The sequence below is a fragment of the Vigna angularis genome, chromosome 2, assembly GCF_016808095.1.
Source record: "Vigna angularis cultivar LongXiaoDou No.4 chromosome 2, ASM1680809v1, whole genome shotgun sequence".
NCBI lineage: Eukaryota > Viridiplantae > Streptophyta > Magnoliopsida > Fabales > Fabaceae > Vigna > Vigna angularis.
The window spans coordinates 35,771,142-35,795,912 of NC_068971.1; the positions used below are offsets into that span (position 1 = coordinate 35,771,142).

Sequence of the window (24,771 nt, forward strand, 5' to 3'; positions counted from 1 at the left end):
CATCAATCAGTGCTTCTGTTTTTCTTTTCCTTTTCTTATTTGCTACTTTTTTCGTCAACAATACATCAACAATCTTTAGTTTTTGGTTCCAAGGAAAATATCGTTACATCATTAACATTTTACATAAATAACTATAATCTGGTTCCGCCTCTACTGACCAATTCAAGAAACTAGCCTTGTTAATTTTTGGATACTCTTTAGAAAATGATGAGATTCTGCCCATTAGAAAATAATGAGATTCTGCCTAATATTAACTGCATCTGTTCTATTAAGTCCTATATTTTCTGACTACTCATCGAATTAGTCTGCATCTAAAGGTAGCCACCACGTTGGATTGAGGCCTCTTTTAAAGTGTATTTTTACTGGTTTTGGTTGTAATAATTTTTGGACCCTAATTGTTATAATCTGTAAAAGGTACAGTTTTAAAATGTTTTGGTAATTTATGGTTGTTTCCATTTGTCAGCTTCAGTTACCTCGTTCTTTTGTGAAATTATAATGCTTTTATGTACTTGAAAACACTATATCGTCTGTCCACATTTTTAATGATTATAAACAGTTAATACAATTAGAAGTAATTATCCTAACAGTTATTGTGATTAAAAACAGAAAGGTAAAATAATAAGAAAATATGTAAAAAATGTAACAAACAGAATCCCCAGTAGGAAGAGAATCTTGCCTAGTTTTCTATATAGCGCGGTTTGGCGTTTAGTAACAAAGCTTTGACAATAGTGACATGACGCCGAGGGAACCATTTTTGGACAAGATTGAAAATCGTTTTGTTTCAAAATTCTTATTCCAATCGGACCAGTTTGCTACTGTTTTAGAATTTATAATAATATTTGACACTCCGAAAGTTATAATTTACCCTTTCTCTTAAATTTCAATGTCAAAAAAGAAGAGGGATAATAATTGAAAAGATACTTTTAGATTTATTGCGGTTCCACGATAAATAGAAAAGAGAAAACATATAAGGACACCCTCACATGCAAATTTTTATAACGAGTGTATTTATAGAATCAGAGTAGCAAAATTCAGTTACGGAATCCAATATATTAAGAAGGCAAATGACATTACAACATGTCTTAGTTAACATTTCTTTCACTGGCTCTCTATTTTTACTGTCGATGTTTTAAACAGATGAGATATTTCTCCTAATAATATTACTATGTATTGTGACTAAGGAACTACAGCATTAATTTCTGGAAAGACCAGCTACAGCTTTTGTTTCTTGTTTGGTGGCCCGGAAGAAGTCTCAACCTGCAAACACATTCGAAAATTGCACAATTAAATAGAATACCAGGGGATTTCTCTGGAAAGCTACTGCTTCATGAAATTTTCCTGGGACTTAATTTTTTTATTCCACATTCATGCAAATATATAAATTTTAATTTTTATCATATAATATTTTTCTATGATTATCCCTTTAATGTCCAATTCTGTGTTTTTTGTTCATCTATCTTACTGTAATAGAAACACTTGTGTTGTGTGCATGTCAGACGAAGCTATGTAAGCACTTTTGCGAAGAAAATTAACCAGAAGGATAAAAGAGGATTTAGACATTATAAGGATTGAGAACAAAAAATTAAAATGCTACAACTCTCCCGGAATATAATGTTATAATATAAGTTTAAACCCTCGTTTGATCCTTGTATTTGTGTGTCAATCTCAAGTGAGTCTTCGTTTTTTTTTTCGGTCTCAATGGAGTCCATAAATTTGTAAGAATGAGTCAATTAAGCCCTCTTCGTTAAGTTATCATCGACGCCGTCTAACTGTGATGACGTGGTGCACACTTAAAATGATGATGTGCCAATATTATATTACGTGGTTCTTTTTAGGTGAAGCTACCCACCGCAACAGTGTCATTCCCACCATCCTCGCGCCACGGCCAACCACCATGCTCATCTCGTTGGACAACCATCCTCCATCACGCGCCACCACCCAACAATGAATCACACCATTGCCTATCCTTCTCTTGTCGCCAATGTCGCGAGCAACGCAGCATCCACCATAAACACCCAGAATCGCAAGCAACCCCATCGCTCCACCATGAACCACGAGCGCTGCCATCACCACAGTCTCGCCACCACCAAACCCTAGCACAGTGCCACCATCACCTCACACAACCATCACCTCCTCGCGCAGTTCACCTGCAACCCAACTCGCAACGGCAAAATCATCTTCTTCACCATCACGTCGCACCTTCATTACCAACCCAGAATCACGAAGAACCCTAAAACCCCAACCTCTCCAATCTCTACGCGCTGCCTCCATTCAAACCTGCAACCAAGACAACACAAAAGATCCAGGAAAAGCCCCAGATCAAAACCCTAAGTCGCGATCTTCAATTCGCATATCAATTCGCCCAGAACCGAGCAAGGACACGAAACGCGCAAAAGGGTCGATGTATCTCAGGCCAAATGGCAAGAACACACACTCTTGAAGAACCCCATCTGAAATTCTCTCAGTAGGTTGATGTCGACCCAGCTCTACAGCCCCAATGGCAAGAACAGAAGAAGCCCAAAGAAAGTAAAGGAACCCCACTTTCCAAAAATCCATTCTTTTTTCTTTTTTTTCACCCAGATACTCCTTGATCCGATTAACATCGGTGGTGTCTGCAACTGCAAAGAAAGGGAGCTGAGATTATAAGGCAAAAGAAGAAGTCACAAGGGAAAGTGGTTGTGAGAGATTTTTTCGCAATGGAAGAAAGGGATGTTTGTTCTTCCCAGCAACAATGAGAGAGACAGAGAGAGATACGAAAATATTATTTGAGGACCAAAAGAGAGTGAACTTGCTTTGAAGAAATAAGGACAAAGGGTTTTCCTTAGTGAAAGAAACAGTATGAAAAATGGGTTATTGCTGAAGATTGTGCAGCGACGGTGGTGGGTGGCGGTTGGAGAAGAGGCCGTTGCGGCCTGTGGGGCGATTCTGGAAGGGGTTCCGGTGGCAGTAGAAAAAGTATAAAAATTTAACACACGTGGAATTGTTGATTGTACAACACATCACCCATTCAGTTTAATATACAATGCCACGCCATATAAAAAAAAATACAGCTCAACACAGTTAGACGACGTCAGTGATAACTTAACGAAGAGGGCTTAATTGACTCATTTTTCCAAGTTTATGGACCCGATTGAGACCGAAAAAAAAACGAGGACCCATTTGAGATTGACACACAAATACGAGGAACAAATGAGAGTTTAAACCTATAATATACTGAAAAGTAAACCATAAGATACTATGAAAAGTTCAACGGGGACCTAAATTTCTGCCAACTTCAAAGTATAAAATTCATCATAAATATAAGAAAAAATTCTTACAGTATTCAGTTGTTCCCTGATGTATGTCAAGGATCTCAGCATAGCTTCAAGAGTGTCCCTTGTGAGAAAAAACTTCACCTCTGTTTCACCTGATGGAGATTTGCTGTAATCATGCAGCTACAAACGAAAGTAGATATCACAAGGAAATCCTTCGTAGTATCACAAAGGTACATCACAACAACAGCCAAAAGAAGACATTGCAGGTACATTTTAGCACTTCATAATATCTAACCGCGTTAACAAAATTGTAGTGAATCCTTCTAAAAGCCGATTTTGATTCATAATTACTACGCTTAATTCATAACTCTCTTCGTTACCTTGAGGCTGATTATAGCCACTCTATTCGCAGGCGATGATGTTCCACGGTTCTCCATGGTCCACGTCATTGATTTGAGGCAAGGAAGGCTTTCCTACCATGTTATTTTAATTTTTTTACAATAAAAAACAAACTAAATTCAGTAAATAGCCAAAAGAAAAGGGGAAGCAGGAGGAAAGTGTTACTTGCAAGGATATTTATATTTTACAGTAAGAGAGACTCAATTTAGATAATAAAGAAAATGGGTCTAAAGTAAATAATCACTAAAATTAATGAGCAGTACTGATATTCCTAAGTTCATCCTAGGTCATTTGGAACAAAAATCAGTGCACAGCTTTTCCCACATTCACTAAGTAAGCGCATTTAAAAATATCAAACCATTCATATTTCAAATGTGCATTGCAGTTCTAAGTTATCAGGAGTCTAAGCAATCGAGCGTCAAATGCATACGTCTATCGTTAAAAATCTAAACCACCAAATGAAAATCGAACGTTCCACATTTTGATTTCTACAGGTCAGACTTAAAACAGGCATTCAAATTCTGTATCATCAATTTTACATCAACGAAGTAGCTACACGAATTTCAAGACAACTGACCGCACTGAATCCAGTTCCTTACCAAGTCATCACAAGAAGCAACAGCATCACACTGGAAGCTGGGCGACGCCGTTTCGGAATCTGCACGATTGAGCGGGGCAACAGAACCGGGGTCATGCCGCGGCCAGAGCAGAGAAGGAGAAACATTCGCCGTACCCTTGAATTGCAGCGACGCGTCCTCCTTCCATTGATCACAGTTTTTCCTCAACGAGGAGAGGAGATTGGTTCGCAGTTGTTGTGGAAGGTCGGGAGGAAAGAGCTTCAAGACGTCGTGGTGGTGGTCGGGGCGAGCGAGGTTGTAGCGCGCGCATTTTCTGAGGAGGGAGCGGAGACACGCCAAGACCTGCGAGATAGGTGAGGTGATAGTAGAAATGAGGGAATTGGCGGTGAAATTGGTGAAGTGAGAGGGTTACTTACGGGGTCCAGTTGAGAGAGTGAAGAGAGGCGGAGGAGGGATTGGAAGCGAGTCTTGTCGGAGAGGGGAAGACCGGTGTTGCGCGTAGACCAGAGGGTGCAGAGGATGCGGTTCAGTGATTCTTCTGATTCTATGTGCGTTAGGTTGTGAAGTTCCTGCAGCACTTCACTCTCCTCCATCTGCTACACCGCTGCTTCCTCCACACAGATCAACATAGGTTTCTTCCTTCCTCCTCCTTGCTTCAATTCACTTCTAAACTGTACCGTATTCTCCACCAATTATTCGGGTTAGTTACTTTTCATGAATGGAAATAAAAATTAAATAAAAGAGAGAGGGATGAAAAGAAAATAAATAAAGGCAAAGTTAAGTTATTATTATAAGTACCGAAGTATGTTTTTAGTACTTATATATGAAATTATAATTAGTTTATTTATAAAATTTATTTGTATACGTGGAATATCCTTCTAATAGGACGTTAAATTTTGGCTTAATATTTATTTTCTTCACTATTGTTTTTTTAGTTTTGTTTAAAATAGTTGTCAACTTTTTGGATATTTAAAGTGATTTCAAATTTTATAATTTTTGTTCAATTTAGTTTTTTACTCTAAGCGTGTCTAAATAGTTAATCACATAGTGTTCACATGAGTTATTAGTAAATATTGTGGCTACCAGACCATCTCATCTTTTTCCAACATTCTCGACTCCATCCTTGTAGTATCCCTAGTCATTAAACTCTCTCTTCCTGTCACTATGTCATCACAATGTATCATCCTCTTCTTCCTCATTACTATTACTAATGTTAGATAGTCAACATCTTCTTTGAGCAAGTCGTAAATCACAGATTTGAAACCTCACAAACAACTTGTGAAAAACCCTAAATTACGCATCAGATCGCGAGAACCTCCACGGCCAACCACCCAAACCAAATGTGAAGCCACCAACAGTGCAACCACAAATCACTCCAGAAACCTCTATCAGCCACCACTTCCTCGCATTACCAACCGAAGTCATGGTGAAACCCTAACGACCCATCTTGAGCCTCTCCACACAAAGCCCCATTGCAAATTCAAATCTGCAACGCAAAAAGCTAGAAATCACAAATTGCAAATGAAACACAACATCTCCATCATCGTAAATCGAATCAACCATGACAAGGCATCATCTCGTGAATCATCATCTAAATCACCACAAATTCGCACAATTATGAAACTCAACTCGTGAATCATCATCTCAATCAACCATGGAAACATTAAGAACCACGAAACTCTTACATCATCCACCTTCAAACACAAGCCCCAAATCAGATAAAAGAATTTTGAATCAAATTGCAGCAACGAGAAATCCACCTTCATCGTCATGGAAAGCCAAATCATGAACTAGAAAACCTCACTCACATCACTGTCATACGCAATCATGTTAAAAAATGGAACACGTCTTTCACTCACGGGTCACGTGGATACCATGTTATTAACGATTTAGATGCTCTCAAGGAAAATGACTAAATTGAACAAAAATTACAAAAATTGTGACAACTTTAAATTCTCGAAAAAGTCAAAGATCACTTTAAACAAAATAGGCGAAAATAGGGACCAAAATAGGTATTAAGCCTTAAATTTTTTTATAAAATATTTATAAAAAAATGTTGAACAGATTAAAAAGTCAAACACGACTAACATGACACGTGTAATTTTAAAAAATATTTTTTTATTTTCCTTTTCTTTTACATGTTTTTCTTTTTTTTACTTTCCTTCTTTCATATTCTTCCTAGCTAGCACTAAGGATCACCTCCTTTGTCCAATCAACCCACTACCAATAATGCTAATCGTATTTGGAACACTCATTGGTGTCACCGGTACGAATCTCTCCTTTTTCTTCTTCACCACCTACGAGAGATCCAATCATCCATTGATTTTCCAAACTCCTTCCACACAATTAAAATAAAAACTTAACATATCTCATGTGTATTAAGTTTCAACTTCCTTCAAAAGCATCAATTTTTGTGTTTATTTGCAATACAATGTCTCGACACAACAATTGATGAGTCATAAAATTACCATTTTGCGACATAATGATATCATATGTGAAGGACAAGTTACACATAATAAATTCATAAAGTAATCACATAATTGTTATTCAATGTAAGTTTCCAATTCTTCATAAATGAAAGTAGTCTCAAAGCTAAATAACAATAACTATGATTCTTAGGGGTGGACAAAATTAACTTAATTGTAGTGAATTATCCATTAATTGTACTATATTGAATTAAAAAAATTGAACTATTTACAATACAAATTGAATTACACTATTTTATAGTTCAGTTTTAGAAAATGGAACCTCTAAAGTTATAATTCAATTAATTTCTCAATAAATTAAAACTAATTCATTTTATACTTTTTACTTGTTTGAGAGTCTCTAAATTTACACTTTTGTTTAACTATTGTCGATTAGACCAAACCTTGGTAATTAAAACTGACTTTTTGAATTTAGGTAATTTTAGGTAAGGGTTGACTTAGTCGAATTTCGGTTGGGACTAACTTAACCGAGTTTTAGCTATGCTCGACTTGGCCAAATTCAAACAATTTTTTGTTAAAGCTGACTCAGTTAAATTCGATCGATTTTTGATCAGGATCGTCTCGACCATTCATGACCATCCCAGATGAATTCCGTTGATTTTCACCAACGCCGACTCAGTTAAATTTTGTCAATTTCGATTGGGACCAACTCGACTAAGTTTTACGGTACTGTCAACATAATTCGACCAATTAAAATTTCGGTTGAAAATTTAATTTTACAAATTTTAAAAAAATATAAATGACTAAATTTTTATATTTTTATATTGATTCTATACATCTTATATGAAGTTTGAAATACATATAATAAATTTGACTTATTATAATGATTTTTTACATATATGTTGTGACATCCGGGCACTGACGAGGGCGGTGAGTGACGCTGGTGCAAGAGGCATGGTGTAGGGGGCACAGACAAGGAGCGGCTCCTGGCAGCTTTGAGTGGAAGGGGTACATGGACGAATCGAACATACACCGGAATGAGAGGGATCTGGAGATTGTATAGATATGGGACTATACAGTTGAAGGATAGCTTAAAGGGATTGATTTGACTACTCATATCACCAAATGCATTTGCTTTTCGGTGACCCATAAAAACTCCTTAGGCGTGCTTAGCCTGGAATTATAAAAAAAATTTATAGAACCGTTATAAAATATCTTATCTACATTAATGCGTCTAAAGTAAATTTTAAATCTATTTTATTTATAGTAATTAATTAGACTAATTTAATTAATAAGTCAATAATTAAATTTAAAAAATTTATCACGAATATATATATATATATATATATATATATATATATATATATATATATATATATATGAAATGGTTAAATCATTTTATTTTATATCTATCTTATTTCCATTTAATTTACATTCCGAAATCTATTAATAACCCACTATTTATTATCTAACTACAATTACCATTTTATTTATTTATTATTTAATCATTTTTATCAATTGTTATTATTTATTTATTTCATTTGAATATACAGTCACACGACATATCTTTTCATACATACGTCGGAGAATTTGGATAGATGTTTAAATAAAGAATTTTTAAAGAATACTTTTGTTTATATATACAAAAAAATTGGAAATTTGTTTTAATAAAGAATAATTTAGTTTATATGCCAGAATTTGGAATTCTCTTTTTTACAAAGAATTTTAAAAGAATAATTTACTCTCTACTACCTTTAAAATGTTAACTTAGAAATTCTTATAATTTAGAAACATTTTGAGTTATAGAATTTAAATTAACATAGCAACAATTTAGATTTAACTGTACTCAGTTTTTAGATTAAAAGTACATATAAGTTGAACTATTTTTTTTTTCAGAAAATAATAATTGAGTTATTTTTTTAAGGGTTAAATATGATTTTAGTCCTCAAGCGAATTTGGTTTTAATCCCTCTTTCAAAGTAAGGTACATTTTAGTCCTCTTCCTTTAGGAAACCATAATTTTCCGTTCTCCAAATCCAACGGCGTTAAAAAAAAAAACTGAGCTGGCTAACGGTGTAATGCCACGTCATTTTTTTTTCTGAGTCAATCTCCCTCCCACACTGGTGCCGTCTCGACTCCGTCTCCAAGCAGTTCCTCCTCTCCAACTTGGCCCTCCACGGCAAGACCCGTTTGGACTCCTTCGCGGTCTTCGCCGCCCCCTACGGCCACTGCCGGCAGTTCTTCCAAGAACTCCACGACGCCTCCGATATCTAATTCCTGATCACCTCCCACGCCAACCCTCACTTCACCTCTCTCCCCCTTCCTCTCCCACCGCGTTCTCGTTTTGCTCGATGACTTCGCCGTCAAATCCTCACACTCTCTCTTCTTCAACTCCCTCAAATCTCGAGGCTTTGATCTCCATTTCCACCTTGCCGATGACCCCCAATTTCAGATTTTGTTGATTCGGGTCATGATTTTGTTGATCCAAAACGTAATTAAGAAGAAATTTTCTGAGTTTTTGGGTTTGATTTGGGGTTTTTTGGGCTGTTGTGTTTTGAGGGTTTTGTCTTGCAGGTGAGGAGGAGCTTCTCCGTTTGGATGTTCGACGGTGTTGCTTGGGGCGTAGGGAAAAGTCTCACGGTGTAGGTTTCCTAGAGGATTGGGGGGTTTTTCGATTCTGATGGTTATGCTGTGGAGGCTCGCGACGAGAGTGAATGGTTGCTCATGGTGGTGGTCCGATGCGAGCTTGTAGAGGACGACGAAGGAAGAGTGGTGGCAGAGATATTGAACTCGTAATGGCACTGCTCGCGTTGGGTGGAGGTGCGATGAGGTTGCTCGCGTCTGGGTGTTGATGGTGGAGGTGCGTGATGGAGGATGTCGGAGGGTTTCTGCAGCGGCAATTTCACGGCGACATGATGGTTGGCCGGCACGACATTGTGTTGGCAGTGTGGCATTGACGACGGGAAAGATTGACGTGGCAGAAAAGTTGGGAAGATTTGGTTAGGTCAGAACAAAAAAAATGGCGTGGCACTTCACCGTTAGCCAACTCAGCTTTTTTTTAACGCCGTTAGATTTGGAGGACAAAAAATTATGATTTCCTAAAAAAGAGGACTAAAATGTACCTTACTTTGAAGGACTAAAAACAAATTCGTTTGATAGATTAAAGACTAAAAACATATTTAACCATTTTCTTAATAATACTACCAACAAAGTGAAATTTTAACGGAGAAAAACTGAAAACTTAACTGTTTCCTCAGTTTTAACTACAATCAACATTCCTCATTTATTTATTTTTTCCCAATTATCTGATATTTATGTAAATATAAATTTGAATTTTAAAATCTCAATTTTTTATACATATAATTAATTCATAAGGTTAAGAATTAAATTTTATTCCAAACTTAAAAATATATTATTATTTTTTTATAAACAATATTTAAAATAAACATAATTTTAAATATGAGAACTTTCAGGTAAAATTGTTTTAGATATAAAGAAAACTAAAATCTCATCAGAAAATAATAATTGTTTTCTAAAATAATACTAAATTAAAAGCAAAAAATTAAACTGAAAATTGTTACTTCAATCACACTAAGGAAATAAGAAAATAAAGAAAAAGAAAATTAATACTGAAGTGCATATCTCATATTTATTAAACTAATTAACACTTTATCATTCTAATTTTATAATCTATAATTATAACAATATTAATATTCATATAATTAATCTGAAGTTAAGAACAAAAATCATGATCAGTATTTTTATTTTTTATTTAATGATTTTTTTAATTTTTTAATTTTTGAAATATAGAATAACAGTATATTTTTACTTGACTAGTTACATCAAATGATAGTACGATGATATATTTATAAATCTCCAGAAAATTTAAACTGTTTTACTTCAATTTAAGAAAATACAAGTGAAGAATTTCAACCGAATGAGTGGCTTATCAGAAAATTTAAACTGAATAAGTTGAGGATGAGTTCTGGTAGACTCTTACTCTATAAATACAGCATGGAAGCACCAACACAAGCCATTTGGAACGAAGAATCAGAGAAAAAATGACTATGAAGATCTTTCTTATTTTCTTGAGCTGCTTCACACTATGCTGTTTTGCAAAGCAAAGGTCAACTTTGCACATAAATGTCACGGAAGGAGCTGGGAGAAAAATTCCAGATACCTTCTTCGGAGCATTTTTTGAGGAAATAAACCATGCAGGAGCTGGGGGATTGTGGGCCGAGCTTGTTCGAAACCGAGGTTTCGAAGAAGGAGGCTCAAGTGTTCCCTCAAATATATTTCCATGGGCAATGGTGGGAGATGATTCAACCATACAGATCTCAACCGATCGTAGCTCTTGCTTCGATCGAAACAAAGTTGCATTGCGTATGGATGTTCTCTGTGATGGACCCAAATCTTGCCCACCTGATGGTGTTGGCATCTCCAATCCTGGTTTCTGGGGCATGGTCAGTGCCTTCTCATCTCTCACAACTCTTTTTTTTTTTAAAATGTTTCTCATATCTATAATTAATGTCTCTCATGTTCCATCAGAATATTGAGAAAACACACAAGTATAAAGTAGTGTTCTTTGCCAAAGCAAGTGGTGTGGTTGATCTTCGCGTCTCGTTTGTTGGATCCGATAATACTGAGTTGGCATCAAACAGCATTACGTCTGTAGGTCACAATGTTACAGAGTGGACGAGGATGGAGACCGTACTGGAAGCGAAGGCCACTAACCACAATGCAAGTCTCCAAATAACGACAAGCAAGAAAGGAGTTTTATGGTTAGATCAAGTTTCAGCTATGCCACTAGACACGTTCAAGGTAAGTATGCATCTCATGCTCAGGAATGCAATGCAATGCAATACTTTTGTTGTGAGTTTTTGTTAACATTGTGTTCCCACAGGGTCATGGATTCCGAAAGGACCTTGCTCAGAGGGTGGCCGCTTTGAAGCCCAAATTTTTCAGATTCCCTGGTACGTAGGTTGAGCTCAAAGTTAATGATAAGAAAGTGTTGTATTGAGAAATATGTAATAACAGTATTGGTGGGTTGCATTAGGTGGATGTTACGTTGAAGGAGGTTATATGAGAAACGCATTCAGATGGAAAGACAGCGTGGGAGCATGGGAGGAGAGACCTGGTCACTTCGGAGACGTTTGGAGTTATTGGACCGACGATGGTTTTGGCTATTTTGAGGGCCTCCAAGTACCTTCTTTCTTCTCCTTTTCCTTTTTCTTTTTCCTTTACCTTTTGATAATTCAAAATCTTATCTTTCTCTTTCCTTTCTCCATCAGTTTTCAGAGGATATCGGTGCCTTGCCTGTCTGGGTTTTTAACGATGGTATATATACGTAAAAACATTATTTGTGATAAAAAATATCATTGAATTTTTCATTCTGATCCATTATTTGGTTCATATATATAGGTCTCAGCCTCAATGACGAAGTGGATACCTCTATGATCGGACCTTTTATTCAAGTGAGAGTTTCTTCATTTTGTTAACTTTTTAGAAATTCTAAATTTAGAATTGTAGTTTAAAGAATGTGAATTGTGTAACAGGAAGCTCTGGATGGACTTGAGTTTGCAAAGGGTTCGGCAAAGTCAAAATGGGGATCTCTAAGAGCTTCCATGGGACATCCCGACCCATTCGATCTCAGAATCGTTGCCATTGGAAACGAAGAGTGCGCCATGTCTAAGTATCGAAGAAACTACCTCAAATTTTATGACGCCATCAAGCAAGCTTATCCAGATATTGAGATTATCTCTAACTGCGATGCTTCTCAAAAACCCTTGGATCATCCAGCTGATTTCTACGATTTTCATGTAAAAGCTTTTCTTCGATTTTTATCATGTCATAATAATTATCTATACAACTCTTTCTTAATGTATACATTTTTCAGATTTATACAAATGCCAACGACATGTTTTCGAAGCATACGAAATTCGATGACGCACCACGATACGGTCCAAAGGTTTGAGTTCTTTTTAGGTATATTTATATGATTATGATATGAATGATTATGAAGAGGGAAGATGAAGTTTGATTGTGTTGGCAGGCGTTTGTGAGTGAGTATGCCGTTTGGCAATCGGACGCCGGTAATGGAACTCTTCTTGCTGCCGTGGCTGAAGCTGCATTCCTTATTGGATTGGAAAAGAATAGGTTCTGTCTCCTTTTCTTCATTAATTCTATCTCTCATTCTTTCTTATTTCTAAATTGTTTTTGTTCTTCAAACAGTGACGTCGTCCACATGGTTAGCTATGCACCGCTTTTCGTAAACAAAAACGACAGAAGGTAATTTTGTTATGCTTTTTGATTTGAGCAGTGTTATTTTTGTGGAATGATGGTATTTAATTTGAAATGGTTTGTAGGTGGACACCCGATGCAATTGTATTTGACTCTCACCAGAGCTATGGAACTCCCAGCTATTGGATTCAACATCTTTTTAGCACTTCAAGTGGAGCCACTTTGCTAGATTCAACTCTTGAAAGCACTTCCGATTACATAGTTGCATCAGCAATCGAATACAGAAATCCTTCAGAGAAGAAAATGTATTTGAGAATAAAGGTTGTAAACTTTGACAGTGATCCCCACAGGTTTAGGTTTTCTATCAGTGGAGTCGATTCGAAGGTTAAAGCATATGGAGCAACGAGAACAGTGATCACAGGGCCTAACGTCAAAGAAGAAAATTCTTTTTCTGAACCTAACAGGATTGTCCCACAACACAGTTCTCTGAAGAATGCTTCTTCAGACATGACTCTCATGCTTCCTCCTTACTCCCTTACTTCCTTGGATCTCTTCATATAGACTCTCAACACCACTTCATTCTTTTCTTTTTCTTTTCTTTTCTTTTCTTTTTTTTAATAAATAGGATCCTACCATGTATTTTTTCATTAATTTTATACACATTTTTTCTTCTCATTTATATTAATTTCTTTTTCTTCTCATTTTTTCTTTTTCTTTTTCTCATTTATAAAATATGCACAAATACTAAAACATCAATAAATTTTAATAAGGTTATGAGTCTCATTAAATTTCTTCTAAGATTTCAAATTAAATATTTAAATGTGATACATTCCTTCTTAATTGTCATTTATGCTTCATAAAATTTGTATTAAAAAAATTTTCCCAAGTAATTGCTTACTTACTGTGTCACTAATTTTTGTAAGAATTACATATAGAAATTTTTTGAACAAGATTGAGTCTCACTAAAATTCTTTTAAGGTTTAATAAGTTTTTAGTTTCATAAATTTAAAAACACTAATTAAAAAATGACATATTACATAAGTTATTGACATATTATATTAGTTTCAAAATTAATGTTGTCTCAAACGACATAATAAGTTTGACACATATCACATCGGTTGATCAACCGGTATAAAACAAGATCATATCACATCAGTTGTAACCATAATCAATTTAGAATTGAAATATTAATTAGTGTTGAACAAATCATATTACATCAGTTGCTGATATAATATGCCCTTACTCTTTTGAAAAAAAAAACATATCACATTAGTTAAGTTAAGAATCGATGTAATATACCACACATTTGTAACTTAATTGATGTGATATATACTGTTTTTTTTAAAGAACAAAATGTTGCTAGCTACAACACCATATCATGTTGTAATCAAATTTACATAGATTCCATATTGTTGAGAATGACAATATTTGATGTTTTGATGTAATAAATCCTAAAGTTTTACTTAAACATCAAGACTTCTCATCAACTACAATAACATACTTTAAATGTCCAAATAAAACATTATGCTAAAGAGAATGAGTACTAATATTTATGCCACAAGAAATATCTTGTTCATTCATTGCAAATTTCTTCAAAAATGTTCGTAGCCAATGATTTATTATTGTAAAAAACCTGTAGTAGATATAATACACACACACACACACACACATATATATATATATATATATGTGTGTGTGTGTGTGTGTGTGTGTTAGGAACAAGAAAAAAAAGGAAAGAAAGAAATAAAGGAGACAAGAATTTAACGTGGTTCAACATACAAATGCCTACGTCCACGACTACATTAGGAAATATATTTATATTTTGGTGTATCTCTTAATTTTTACTGAGGGTCGCTTATATAGCTAAATAGAGAAAAACATCTCATAGTATTAAGAGATGTGTGACTAAATTAAGCTCCACAATACTAACAATTCTCCCACTTGGAGCTTGATTTACATTATCACTTAGTGTAGTTGCTTTCATCATCAATTATTCTTGAAGGCCAGTTGAGGCAATACAAAACCTCAACTTATTTGTTGTGATAGTCTTGGTCAACATATCAGCAGGATTATTTTCATGTGGAATCTTTGATAAAGACAAGTCTCCATCATTTATCAGATTTCTGATAAAATAATACTTCTATTCAATGTACTTGCATCTAGAATGAAGAACTAGATTTTTAGCAAGATATATAGCACTTTGACTATCAGTGAATAGTGGAGGGTCATATTGATATTTCCCTAATTATATTAAAAGGTTCTTCAACCGTATTACCACCTTCATTGCTTCTAAGCTAGCTACATACTCAACTTTAATGGTTGAGAAGGAGACTCTTCCTTACTGGTAGCGACACATAAGATATGCATTTTACAAACTCCGTTTAAGTGGTGTTTAGAAATTGTAGATCCTTTAGAGTTGAAAAAGATGGTTCGTCGATGGGTTCCCCACCATCAATCGTTTAGAGTTAGCCAACATCTGGTGCCTTTCAATGTGCAGGATGTGTTCATGAGTTTAGGGTTAGGAGTAGGGGGTTTGGATGTTCCTTTTGATGAATCAGTTGTGGGTAAAGTTGGTGAATCCTTTAATTCAAAATGTACGAAATTGAAAGACCTCATAGATATGTTCAATGTGCTTGTAAGTAATGATGATAGTGAGGTAGATGTGGTGTGTCGCTTGTATGTATTAGTTTGTTTTGTGGTGTTCTTTTTTCCTAGGAAGGCAAGATATGTGTCGAACATGCCTTGTATAGTCTTAGATGACTTAGACAGTTTGTCTAGTTATGATTGGAGTAGTGCTGTACATACATATCTTGTAGATAGTCTAAATAGATGTAATAAGAAACTACTTTCTGGATGGATTGCTGATTCATTGAGCATAAGTGGGAATGTTGTTGTTTTGCAGGTATGATTTATATTGGTTGTTTATTGTATTAAGTCAATCCATAGTAATAATTGTTCTGATTAGTTTGATTGTTTTAACTGTAGCTTTGGGCGTATGAACGGCTTGGTTTGCATGATGATTATTCTGCCAAGGAATTTCCGCGCGTTAGGCGATTTTCTTTGTTAAATTATACAACAAAAAAAATAGATGTTATGTTTAGGACTGCCGAGGTAAGTTACTTTGTTATGAACTTATGTTGTTATTTCTTATGATTTTTGCTGTTGTTATCTGATTGTTGTATATTTATTGTCATTGTCAAAGGTACAATTTGATTGGTACCTCAGTGAGAATGATTGTTTAAATCCCATCATACGTCGTGCTTTCAATTTGGATGAGGGATTGAGGCGTGAAGGTTCCAAGAGTGAAGAAAAACCAGCTGAAAATGAACATGATGAAAATTGGCTATTAGCCACTTTGGAAAAACTGAGAACAAACAACGCCAGGATAAGAAAAGTCAGAGATGAAATTGCGGCTGTTAGGAAGGTACTTGGTGATCGTCTAAAGTATCGAAAGGTGGAACAATCTCGTTCATTTCATGAACAACATGATCCACCTGCAGATGAAAAACATGAACAACCTGCAGATGAACAAGATGAACAACCTGCAGATGACAAACCTGCTTCTACAACTGTTGAAGAAGAAGAACGAGTACCCCTTCAGCATCCAGAACTTTTGACTGACATTGGCGATGATGTTCATCATGGCGAAGGAGATGTCGTTGTACAACCATTTTGTTCAGGTCCTGAAGGTGTTGGTGATGTTGAAGGTGAGGGTACTGAAGGAGGTGCACATGTAGATGAAGAAAATGAACAACCTGCAGATGAAGAACCAGCTTCTACAACGGTTGTAGAAGAAGGAGTAGCCGGTGACCATCCAATAGTTGTCATTGACGTTGGCGATGGTGTTGATGATGGTGAAGGAGATGTGGATGTAGAACCGTTGAATGTACTGACTTTGTGTTCTTTTGTTGGTGATCCAAAAACAGTGGTGGATTTGGATATGTTGTACCACGCAGTTACGCGAAGAGACATTCCACGGAGGTTAGAACACAGTTATTTTTTATAAGTTGTTGATATCGGTAGTTGAATTTATGGTCAATGATATTGGTAGTTGATTTAATGATGTTGTTTTTTCAGGTACGTCTCTGAAATTATGTATCAACTGTTGAGCACAAGTGAATGTAGCTCTTTAGGGCCAAGGCAATGTGTAGACAACATGGTAATTATACAATTGACTTTAATTACTGTTTTCATTCAATTTAGAAAGTTCATAAATTTGATGTTGAAGTTCGTAATTGTTGTGTAGGCTTTAATTTTTGCAGCAACAATGTTCATGTACTTTGAGAGAAGGTTGACTGGAGTCATAAAGAGGATTGTATTCAGTCCTATGTTTGGGGTAAATGGTTTAAGTAGATGTTGTTGGTTTTTGGTAGGCTAGAATTTAACATTGACATGGTTGTTTAATGATGTTTTAATTTGATATTGAAGACCCATGTCCTGCACGACTATAGGAAACGACCAATGAATCAACATGTGTGGCAACTTCTTGACTACCAGCCATATTTTCGATATGATCTGGTTCGACTTCAGGCCTTATTGTCTGCTGATTGGGTAAGTAAGATGTACTTTGTAAGCAGATACTTGTTTTTTAATGTGGGTTACTATTTTGACATATTCCAAACAATCTGTAGGTGTTCATCCCAATTGTAAGTGATGGTCATTGGTGGTGTTATGCACTGAAGGTCTGCACTTTTCAGTTTTATGTCATAGACTCACTTGCCAATGGTATCAAAGGACGCTGTCGGATTGATAGAAGCATTGTAAGGTTTACCTTGATTAAAATTTTGTTTGGAAAATGAGTGCTTAAATCGTACTTTGTTTAAAGTCAGTGTTTTCTTTATTGTAAGCATACAGGCTCAAAATATTCAACGCTTTTGGGGTTTGTTGACGGATAAACTTGAAGAATCTAAGTGTCCTTTGTTAGTTGAGAAAGCCAACATCCCAGTCCAACCAAACACGTAATTTTATTTTACCAATGTGTTCAAAAATTTTGTGATTCCATTGACAAAATTAATGCATGTGTTTTTTAATTTGAACAGATACGATTGTGGTGTAATCATGATGAAAGCTATTGAAATTTGGGATGGAGAGGACAAATATGATGGGAAAAGCATGCCTGATTATACAAATGTATGTTAAATTATGAATTTGTCAATATTACATTATTAGACCGTTGACATTGGTTATGAATTCCAATATGTTAATTTCAGGAAGAGTTGGCTGCATTTAGGAAAAAGTATATATGTGACTGGATTCTGGACGAGGACAACGTGCGAAGATTGGACACGCTGCAACATTTTGGATTACTGTAGCATTAGAAATGTGTCTTTCGTTTAGATTCTTCATCACTAGTAAAAGAATATACATTGTAGACAATTATACTATTAGAAGTGTATTACTTGGATTTATGTACATGTGAACTTGTTCCAGTAATAATGAATACAGGTGAACTATTCGTAATATTCATTTTGGTTGTGTTTGTTTTTAGTTGGAGTGAGTTTATTCATTATCGTAAGTGCATCGGTGCTCCCCTATTTCGATTGAAGAACTCCCCATTTAGTACGTCCGATTAATTTGTTCCATTTCATTGAGACAGCATGACCTGGTAGGTGGTGTTGTTGGGAACTTGTAGTTCTGGCTGTAGTTATAAGGCAATGGAAAGGTAGGGGTGGGAAGGCAATATTGGGCTTATGTAATCGATTACAGTGACGATGTAATCGCTTACGATTGACATGTACCGAAAGTGCGTGGCTGGTCCACTGTTATGACTGAGTTGCTACCCACTTTTGGGCTGGACCTAAGTACGAGTAATTCCTTGACACAGCATGACCTGGTTGGTGGTTTTCTTGGAAACTTTTACTTTTGGATGTAGTGATAAGGGAATGGGACAGGATTAGGGTGGCCCCAACATTGTGTTTTGATGACTGCTTGAAGGAACTGGCTAAGGCAGGGGTGGGAAGGCAGTATTGGGCTTCTGTAATCGATTACGAGTCCCACTTAATCGATTACACCACCCTTAATTTGTCCCAGGTTTCCCTGCCACCAACTCTGAACCTGGGAAACACTAAAAATAACTACTGGGGAGTTAATCAACCCTGTGTGGGTACACCACTCCTAATTTTGGTACACAATGAGATCGTTGTTATATTAATCGATTACGAGTCCCACTTAATCGATTACACCACCGTTAGCTATTCCCAGGTTTCCCTGCCATGATCTCTGAACCTGGCAAACACTTGAAAAACGGTTCCACACAGTACTAGGGAGTTATTCAGCCTTATGTGGGTATACCAGTCATACTTTTGGTACAGAATGAGATTGTTGTAATATTAATCGATTACGAGTCCTACTTAATCGATTACAACACCCTTAATTTGTCCCAGGTTTCCCTGCCACCAAATGTGAACCTGGGAACACCTTCGTTTCGTCTTCCAAACGCATACATCTCGGACTGTTTCAAATATGATTCACAAAACCTTGCACAATGACCAAGAGGGTGCGCCCCTATTCAGAACACTGATAAAACACGACCAAACACTACTGGGGAGTTATTTACCTATTTCTGGGTACCGCGGACATACTTTTGGTAAATATTCGCATTTCTGTACTAGTAATCGATTATAACTCCCCTGTAATCGATTACAGCTTCCTCAGACCTGGACATTTCATATAAGTACCACAATTTCAACTTCCCACTACTACCAAACAACAAATGGAATTAATATAACATTGAAAACTGAAACAACCACTTTCTTTATCAACAATACCAAAGAAAATTGTTCCAAATACAACTATCCATAATTAAACATCATCCTAATACTGGAATAATCAGAAATTACATTAATCAATCAAGTTTCGGACTATATCCGGTGTAGGGAGTTCTACAAACTTGGCTTTTGTAACGTTTTCGACGTACTCTTTCCTTCATAACGGTTTCATGGCTGTAAACTCCTCCCTCACAGTCGAAGTTATTGTAAAAATCATGTTGGTTACACGGTGTACTGTAACCACCTTCATCTTTATTATTCCCTTCAAGCAGCTCAGCCTGCAATCTAGATAACTCTTCTTCAAGTTCTTCAATTACACCATCTTGTTCCTCTAAAGCATCATTAATACCTTTTATCAGTTTCATATTGATTGTTGATTTGTCTTGTTTATTCAATTCCTCTCCATTCAAATTAACTGATGCTTTGACACATGTTTCACTATTTTCTGTCCTTGATGCACCATAATCATCAAGCATCTGCAATTTCATCACAATTATCATTACATAAAACATTCATTCAAACAAATGTAATAAAACAATAAAGTACATACCACACCCGTCTCCATTGCACGTTTAATGAACTTGTCACCAACATTATATTCATCCAATGCAAAAATCTTGGATATTTATGTACACAAACATTCGAAGGAATGAAACGATCACAAAACCATACCTGAAATACATCATATACGTCATAATTAGTCATCTCAATTCACAAACAGCAAACAATCCATGGAACAAATTTACCTGGAACACGTATACACAACCATCCACATAAATAGTGGTAGCACCTTTTCCTCTATTCCACGCTGTACAAGCTTTGCACAGACTGCTAAGTAGATAATGGTACACTATACGAGCCCAACAAAAAGTTCCCAGATCACTGATTCTATCAACAATTTCAAACAAAATTGGGAATATTGTTCTGCTGCGATTAGGAAACAGTACCTCACTAATTGCTACCAAAATGTACAACCTACAAACATCTATTGAAGGCAACTTTTTGTGTTGCTTCAAAATAAATTCATATACCAAATCCAATTCATATTTTCCATCAGCAAAGTACTTCCGACAATGACTTTCATTGAGTTTGTTTTCATTCAATTTAATCTGCTCACCAACCAAACCTAACCATAGGCTTAAGCTGACATCTATTTCCTTGAATTCAACAAATTTATCTCTAAAACTAAAACCACCTTTGTCATCATCCCATCTAATCAGTAAATCGCTCAGAATATTCCTTTCAATCTTAATATTATCATGTAATTCTAAATACCATCGAAAGTGAGTCTTGGAGATTATGGACTTCTGCTCCTCACTCAAAATGTCATTCAAAGAAGCAATACGTTTCGTTTTCAATGAGTGACGAACAAACAACTGCAAAAAAATTAGTTTTTTCGTCAAAATAACCAGCGTACGTCACAACCCAATAGCAACACACACCAAAAAAATTACCAACACATGCAACACCAAAATCCCCTCCCCAAAATACGAATACGAGACAGCAAAAAGTTCATACCTTGTTCGAACAACCATTGTCACTGGACGAACCCATTGCACAAAAAAGGTAACAACTTCCACAGAATCCACACCAAACTACACATAGATTCAAACGATAACAATCGTCACAGGGAAGCGGGACACACAGATGTTGAAAACAAACAAAACCCTTAAGGATAAAATGGAGGACGAACAACAGTGCTATGAAGAGAGAAGTTCAAATCCCTAAAATGGAGAGAGAAGACACTGATAAGTAGAGAAGATAGAGTTCGAAAACGAAGAGGGCAGTTTCGGAATCCAAAATTCAACCCATTCCAAATGACATTTTAAATTCAAAAAGAAAATTCAAATTGGACCACTAAAAACTTGACACGTGGCGTTGTCAACTTTTTGTCAAATTGGTGTTGTTAGAATATCGCGATCCATTTCTAAAATAACAATAGGTTAAATAGGTGATAACTGTGTTTTATAAAATATCCACACATACTAAAACATGAATAAATTTTAATAACAAGTTTATTAGTCTCATTAAATTTCTTCTAAGATTTCAAATTAAATATTTAAATATGATACATTCCTTTTTAATTGTCATTTATGCTTCATAAAATTTGTATTAAAAAAATTTTCCCAAGTAATTGCTTACTTATTGTGTCACTAATTTTTGTAAGAATTACATATAGAAGAATTTTGAACAAGATTGAGTCTCACTAAAATTCTTTTAAGGTTTAATAAGTTTTTAGTTTCATAAATTTGAAAACACTAATTAAAAAATGACATATTACATAAGTTATTTATGACATATTATATTAGTTTCAAAATTAATGTTGTCTCAAACGACATAATAAGTTTGACACATATCACATTGGTTGATCAACCGGTATAAAACAAGATCATATCACATCAGTTGTAACCATAATCAATTTAGAATTGAAATATTAATTAGTGTTGAACAAATCATATTACATCAGTTGTCTCTAAGAACTGATATAATACGCCCTTACTCTTTTGAAAAAAAAAAACATATCACATTAGTTAAGTTAAGAATCGATGTAATATACCACACATTTGTAACTTAATTGATGTGATATATACTGTTTTTTTTAAAGAACAAAATGTTGCTAGCTACAACACCATATCATGTTGTAATCAAATTTACATAGATTCCATATTGTTGAGAATGACAATATTTGATGTTTTGATGTAATAAATCCTAAAGTTTTACTTAAACATCAAGACTTCTCATCAACTACGATAACATACTTTAAATGTCCAAATAAAACATTATGCTAAAGAGAATGAGTACTAATATTTATGCCACAAGAAATATCTTGTTCATTCATTGCAAATTTCTTCAAAAATTGTTCGTAGCCAATGATTCGTCATTGTAAAAAACCTGTAGTAGATATAACACACACACACACACAGATATATATATATATATATATATATATATATATATATATATATATATATATATATATATATATATGTTAGGAACAAGAAAAAAAAAGGAAAGAAAGAAATAAAGGAGACAAGAATTTAACGTGGTTCAAAATACAAATGCCTACGTCCACAACTACACTAGGAAATATATTTATATTTTGGTGTATCTCTTAATTTTTACTGAGGGTTGCATATATAGCTAAATAGAGAAGAACATCTCATAGTATTAAGAGATGTATGACTAAATTAAGCTCCACAATACTAACAATTCTCTCACTTGGAGCTTGATTTACATTATCACTAGTGTAGTTGCCTTCATCATCAATTATTCTTGAAGGCCAGTTGAGGCAATACAAAGCCTCAGCTTATTTGTTGTGATAGTCTTGGTCAACATATCAGCGGGATTATTTTCATGTGGAATCTTTGATAAAGACAAGTCTCCATCATTTATCAGATTTCTGATAAAATAATACTTCAATTCAATTTTATTGACATGAAAATTAACTTCTATTTTATTGACAACTTTATTAACAGGCGAGCGATTTCAGAAATATATAACTAATAAAAAAAATATTTTCAAAAATTTAATTACTAGTAGATTTATGAATTTCAAAAAAATTCAATTACAGAATAGTTTACCAACAAATTTGAAAAATATTATTACCAACAGATTTATCGACAAATTTTACTACAATACAACTAAAATGAGAACTTTGAATACCAACAAAAGTAATCTATTGATAATAAAAATTATATATTATTGAGAGATTTTACTAAAAAAAATATGACAATAATTAAAATTCTAAAATATATTGATATTATTAAGTTAATAAATTTTATATGACAGATTTTATTAATGAATTTTTTTTATAATAAAATTATTTGGAAATATATTATTTTGATGAAAACAAAATTCTAAACATTTTATGAGCTTTTTAATGTATGTTTTTTTTTTCAAGTTGAAGTTCATTAGATTCTATAATGGTTACTATACCAATGCTAAACAATTAAGGCTTTGTTCACTTAAATGGATTTGGAGGAGAGTGATTAAGTGGATTTGTACATAAATTTTTTTGTTGTTTATTTGAGTGAATTTGTTGTTGTTTATTCCAAATCCACTCTCACCTACTTCCAAATCCACTCAAATAAACAACAAAAAATTTATTTTCAAATCCTCTCAACTTCATTCAATCACTCACCTTCAAATCCATTCAAATGAACAAAGAGTAAGAGTTGATGCACTGCAGATAATTCAAATAAAAATTATTTCCACATTTAGAAAAATCATGAATAGTAAATTTACGTGTGTATATAAACCTTATCTGATTAAATATGAGATGCAATATATATATATATATATATATATATATATATATATATTATATTAACTAGAAAACGTACACAATATATATATTTTTAATTTACTTATCACACTTGAAATAAATGAAAGCTAGTTAGACATTTACGATATAATTTTTCTAATTGGTGCTTTTACTTTCTCAAAATTTAAACTCAAATTTAAAAGAATTCTTAAATCATAAGTACAAATATTAACTCCTAATTTTAAAATTTTAAAATTCAAATTAAATAAACAAGCACTTTTATTAATTCATCTCAGCAGGTTATAAAATTCAAAGGAATCCCATAAATATATTAGTGGAATTCAAAGTTAGAAATAAATAGTAAGAGAAATATTTTTATTCTTCTGAAACAGCTTAAATTGGCAAAGAATTAAAAATGCAGGAGGTGGAATTGAATTTGTTTCAATTCTCTGCTTCCTTTGAATCAATAATTGCACCAAAAGTGCACGGCTCGCGTGCCGACAACGGAGTATGAGCAGCCTGGAAATTCAGCTATTCGTGTCCTTTGAATCGCTTTGAAATTGATTTCAAATTGTACAAGGTATGAGATTAATGACACAAAAAAACAAAAGATACTCTAGCAGTTACATTTTTTTTGTCGTTAAAAGTTAGAAAATGGGTTTCTTTAAAGATTGAAATAACAAAATATATGTTGGCTGTCAAAAACATTAGTAATTTAATTTCTATATTTAGATTTATAATTTATTTTGGTCTTTTTTTTATAGAAAACTTGTACGACTTAAAACAAAAACAAAAAATGGAGAAAACTTTCTTGACCTAAAGTAATGTGTAGGCTAAAATAGTC

General features: G+C 34.4%; 2 protein-coding genes across 5 annotated transcripts; one reads left to right on the forward strand and one right to left on the reverse strand.

Moving 5' to 3' along the window:
- Positions 1 to 1,035: 1,035 nt before the first annotated feature.
- Positions 1,036 to 4,953, reverse strand: LOC108329760 (uncharacterized). Of its 4 annotated transcripts, XR_008247134.1 has the most exons (6): positions 4,648 to 4,950; positions 4,253 to 4,573; positions 3,635 to 3,727; positions 3,318 to 3,434; positions 1,850 to 2,618; positions 1,036 to 1,257 (listed from the first exon to the last, which is right to left on the reverse strand). XR_008247134.1 is itself a non-coding variant. In XM_017564124.2 (5 exons), exons 1-5 carry the CDS (start codon positions 4,822 to 4,824, stop codon positions 1,213 to 1,215), a joined length of 753 nt encoding a protein of 250 aa, XP_017419613.1. In that variant the 5' UTR covers positions 4,825 to 4,947; the 3' UTR covers positions 1,036 to 1,212. The 4 variants fall into 4 exon arrangements, 2 of the variants coding, with proteins under 2 accessions (XP_017419613.1, XP_052729355.1); XR_008247135.1 differs by lacking the exon at positions 3,635 to 3,727 and having other exon boundaries at positions 4,648 to 4,953; XM_017564124.2 differs by lacking the exon at positions 1,850 to 2,618 and having other exon boundaries at positions 4,648 to 4,947.
- A 5,764-nt stretch (positions 4,954 to 10,717) lies between these two features.
- On the forward strand, positions 10,718 to 13,457 carry LOC128195343 (alpha-L-arabinofuranosidase 1-like). The gene is made up of 11 exons (XM_052872611.1): positions 10,718 to 11,119; positions 11,205 to 11,477; positions 11,560 to 11,629; positions 11,713 to 11,858; positions 11,948 to 11,993; positions 12,078 to 12,130; positions 12,212 to 12,475; positions 12,553 to 12,624; positions 12,709 to 12,812; positions 12,888 to 12,944; positions 13,022 to 13,457. Exons 1-11 carry the CDS (start codon positions 10,718 to 10,720, stop codon positions 13,455 to 13,457), a joined length of 1,923 nt encoding a protein of 640 aa, XP_052728571.1.
- The last annotated feature ends 11,314 nt before the right edge of the window (positions 13,458 to 24,771 follow it).

Coding starts and splice junctions, on each gene's coding strand:
- LOC108329760 (XM_017564124.2), bottom strand. CDS start 4,824: ATGGAGGAGAGTGAAGTGCTGCAGGAACTTCACAACCTAACGCACATA. Junction 4,574..4,647: donor CACTCTCTCAACTGGACCCC/GTAAGTAACCCT, acceptor CCTATCTCGCAG/GTCTTGGCGTGTCTCCGCTC. Junction 3,728..4,252: donor TTGCTTCTTGTGATGACTTG/GTAAGGAACTGG, acceptor ATAACATGGTAG/GAAAGCCTTCCTTGCCTCAA.
- LOC128195343 (XM_052872611.1), top strand. CDS start 10,718: ATGACTATGAAGATCTTTCTTATTTTCTTGAGCTGCTTCACACTATGC. Junction 11,120..11,204: donor ATCCTGGTTTCTGGGGCATG/GTCAGTGCCTTC, acceptor ATGTTCCATCAG/AATATTGAGAAAACACACAA. Junction 12,945..13,021: donor GTAAACAAAAACGACAGAAG/GTAATTTTGTTA, acceptor AATGGTTTGTAG/GTGGACACCCGATGCAATTG.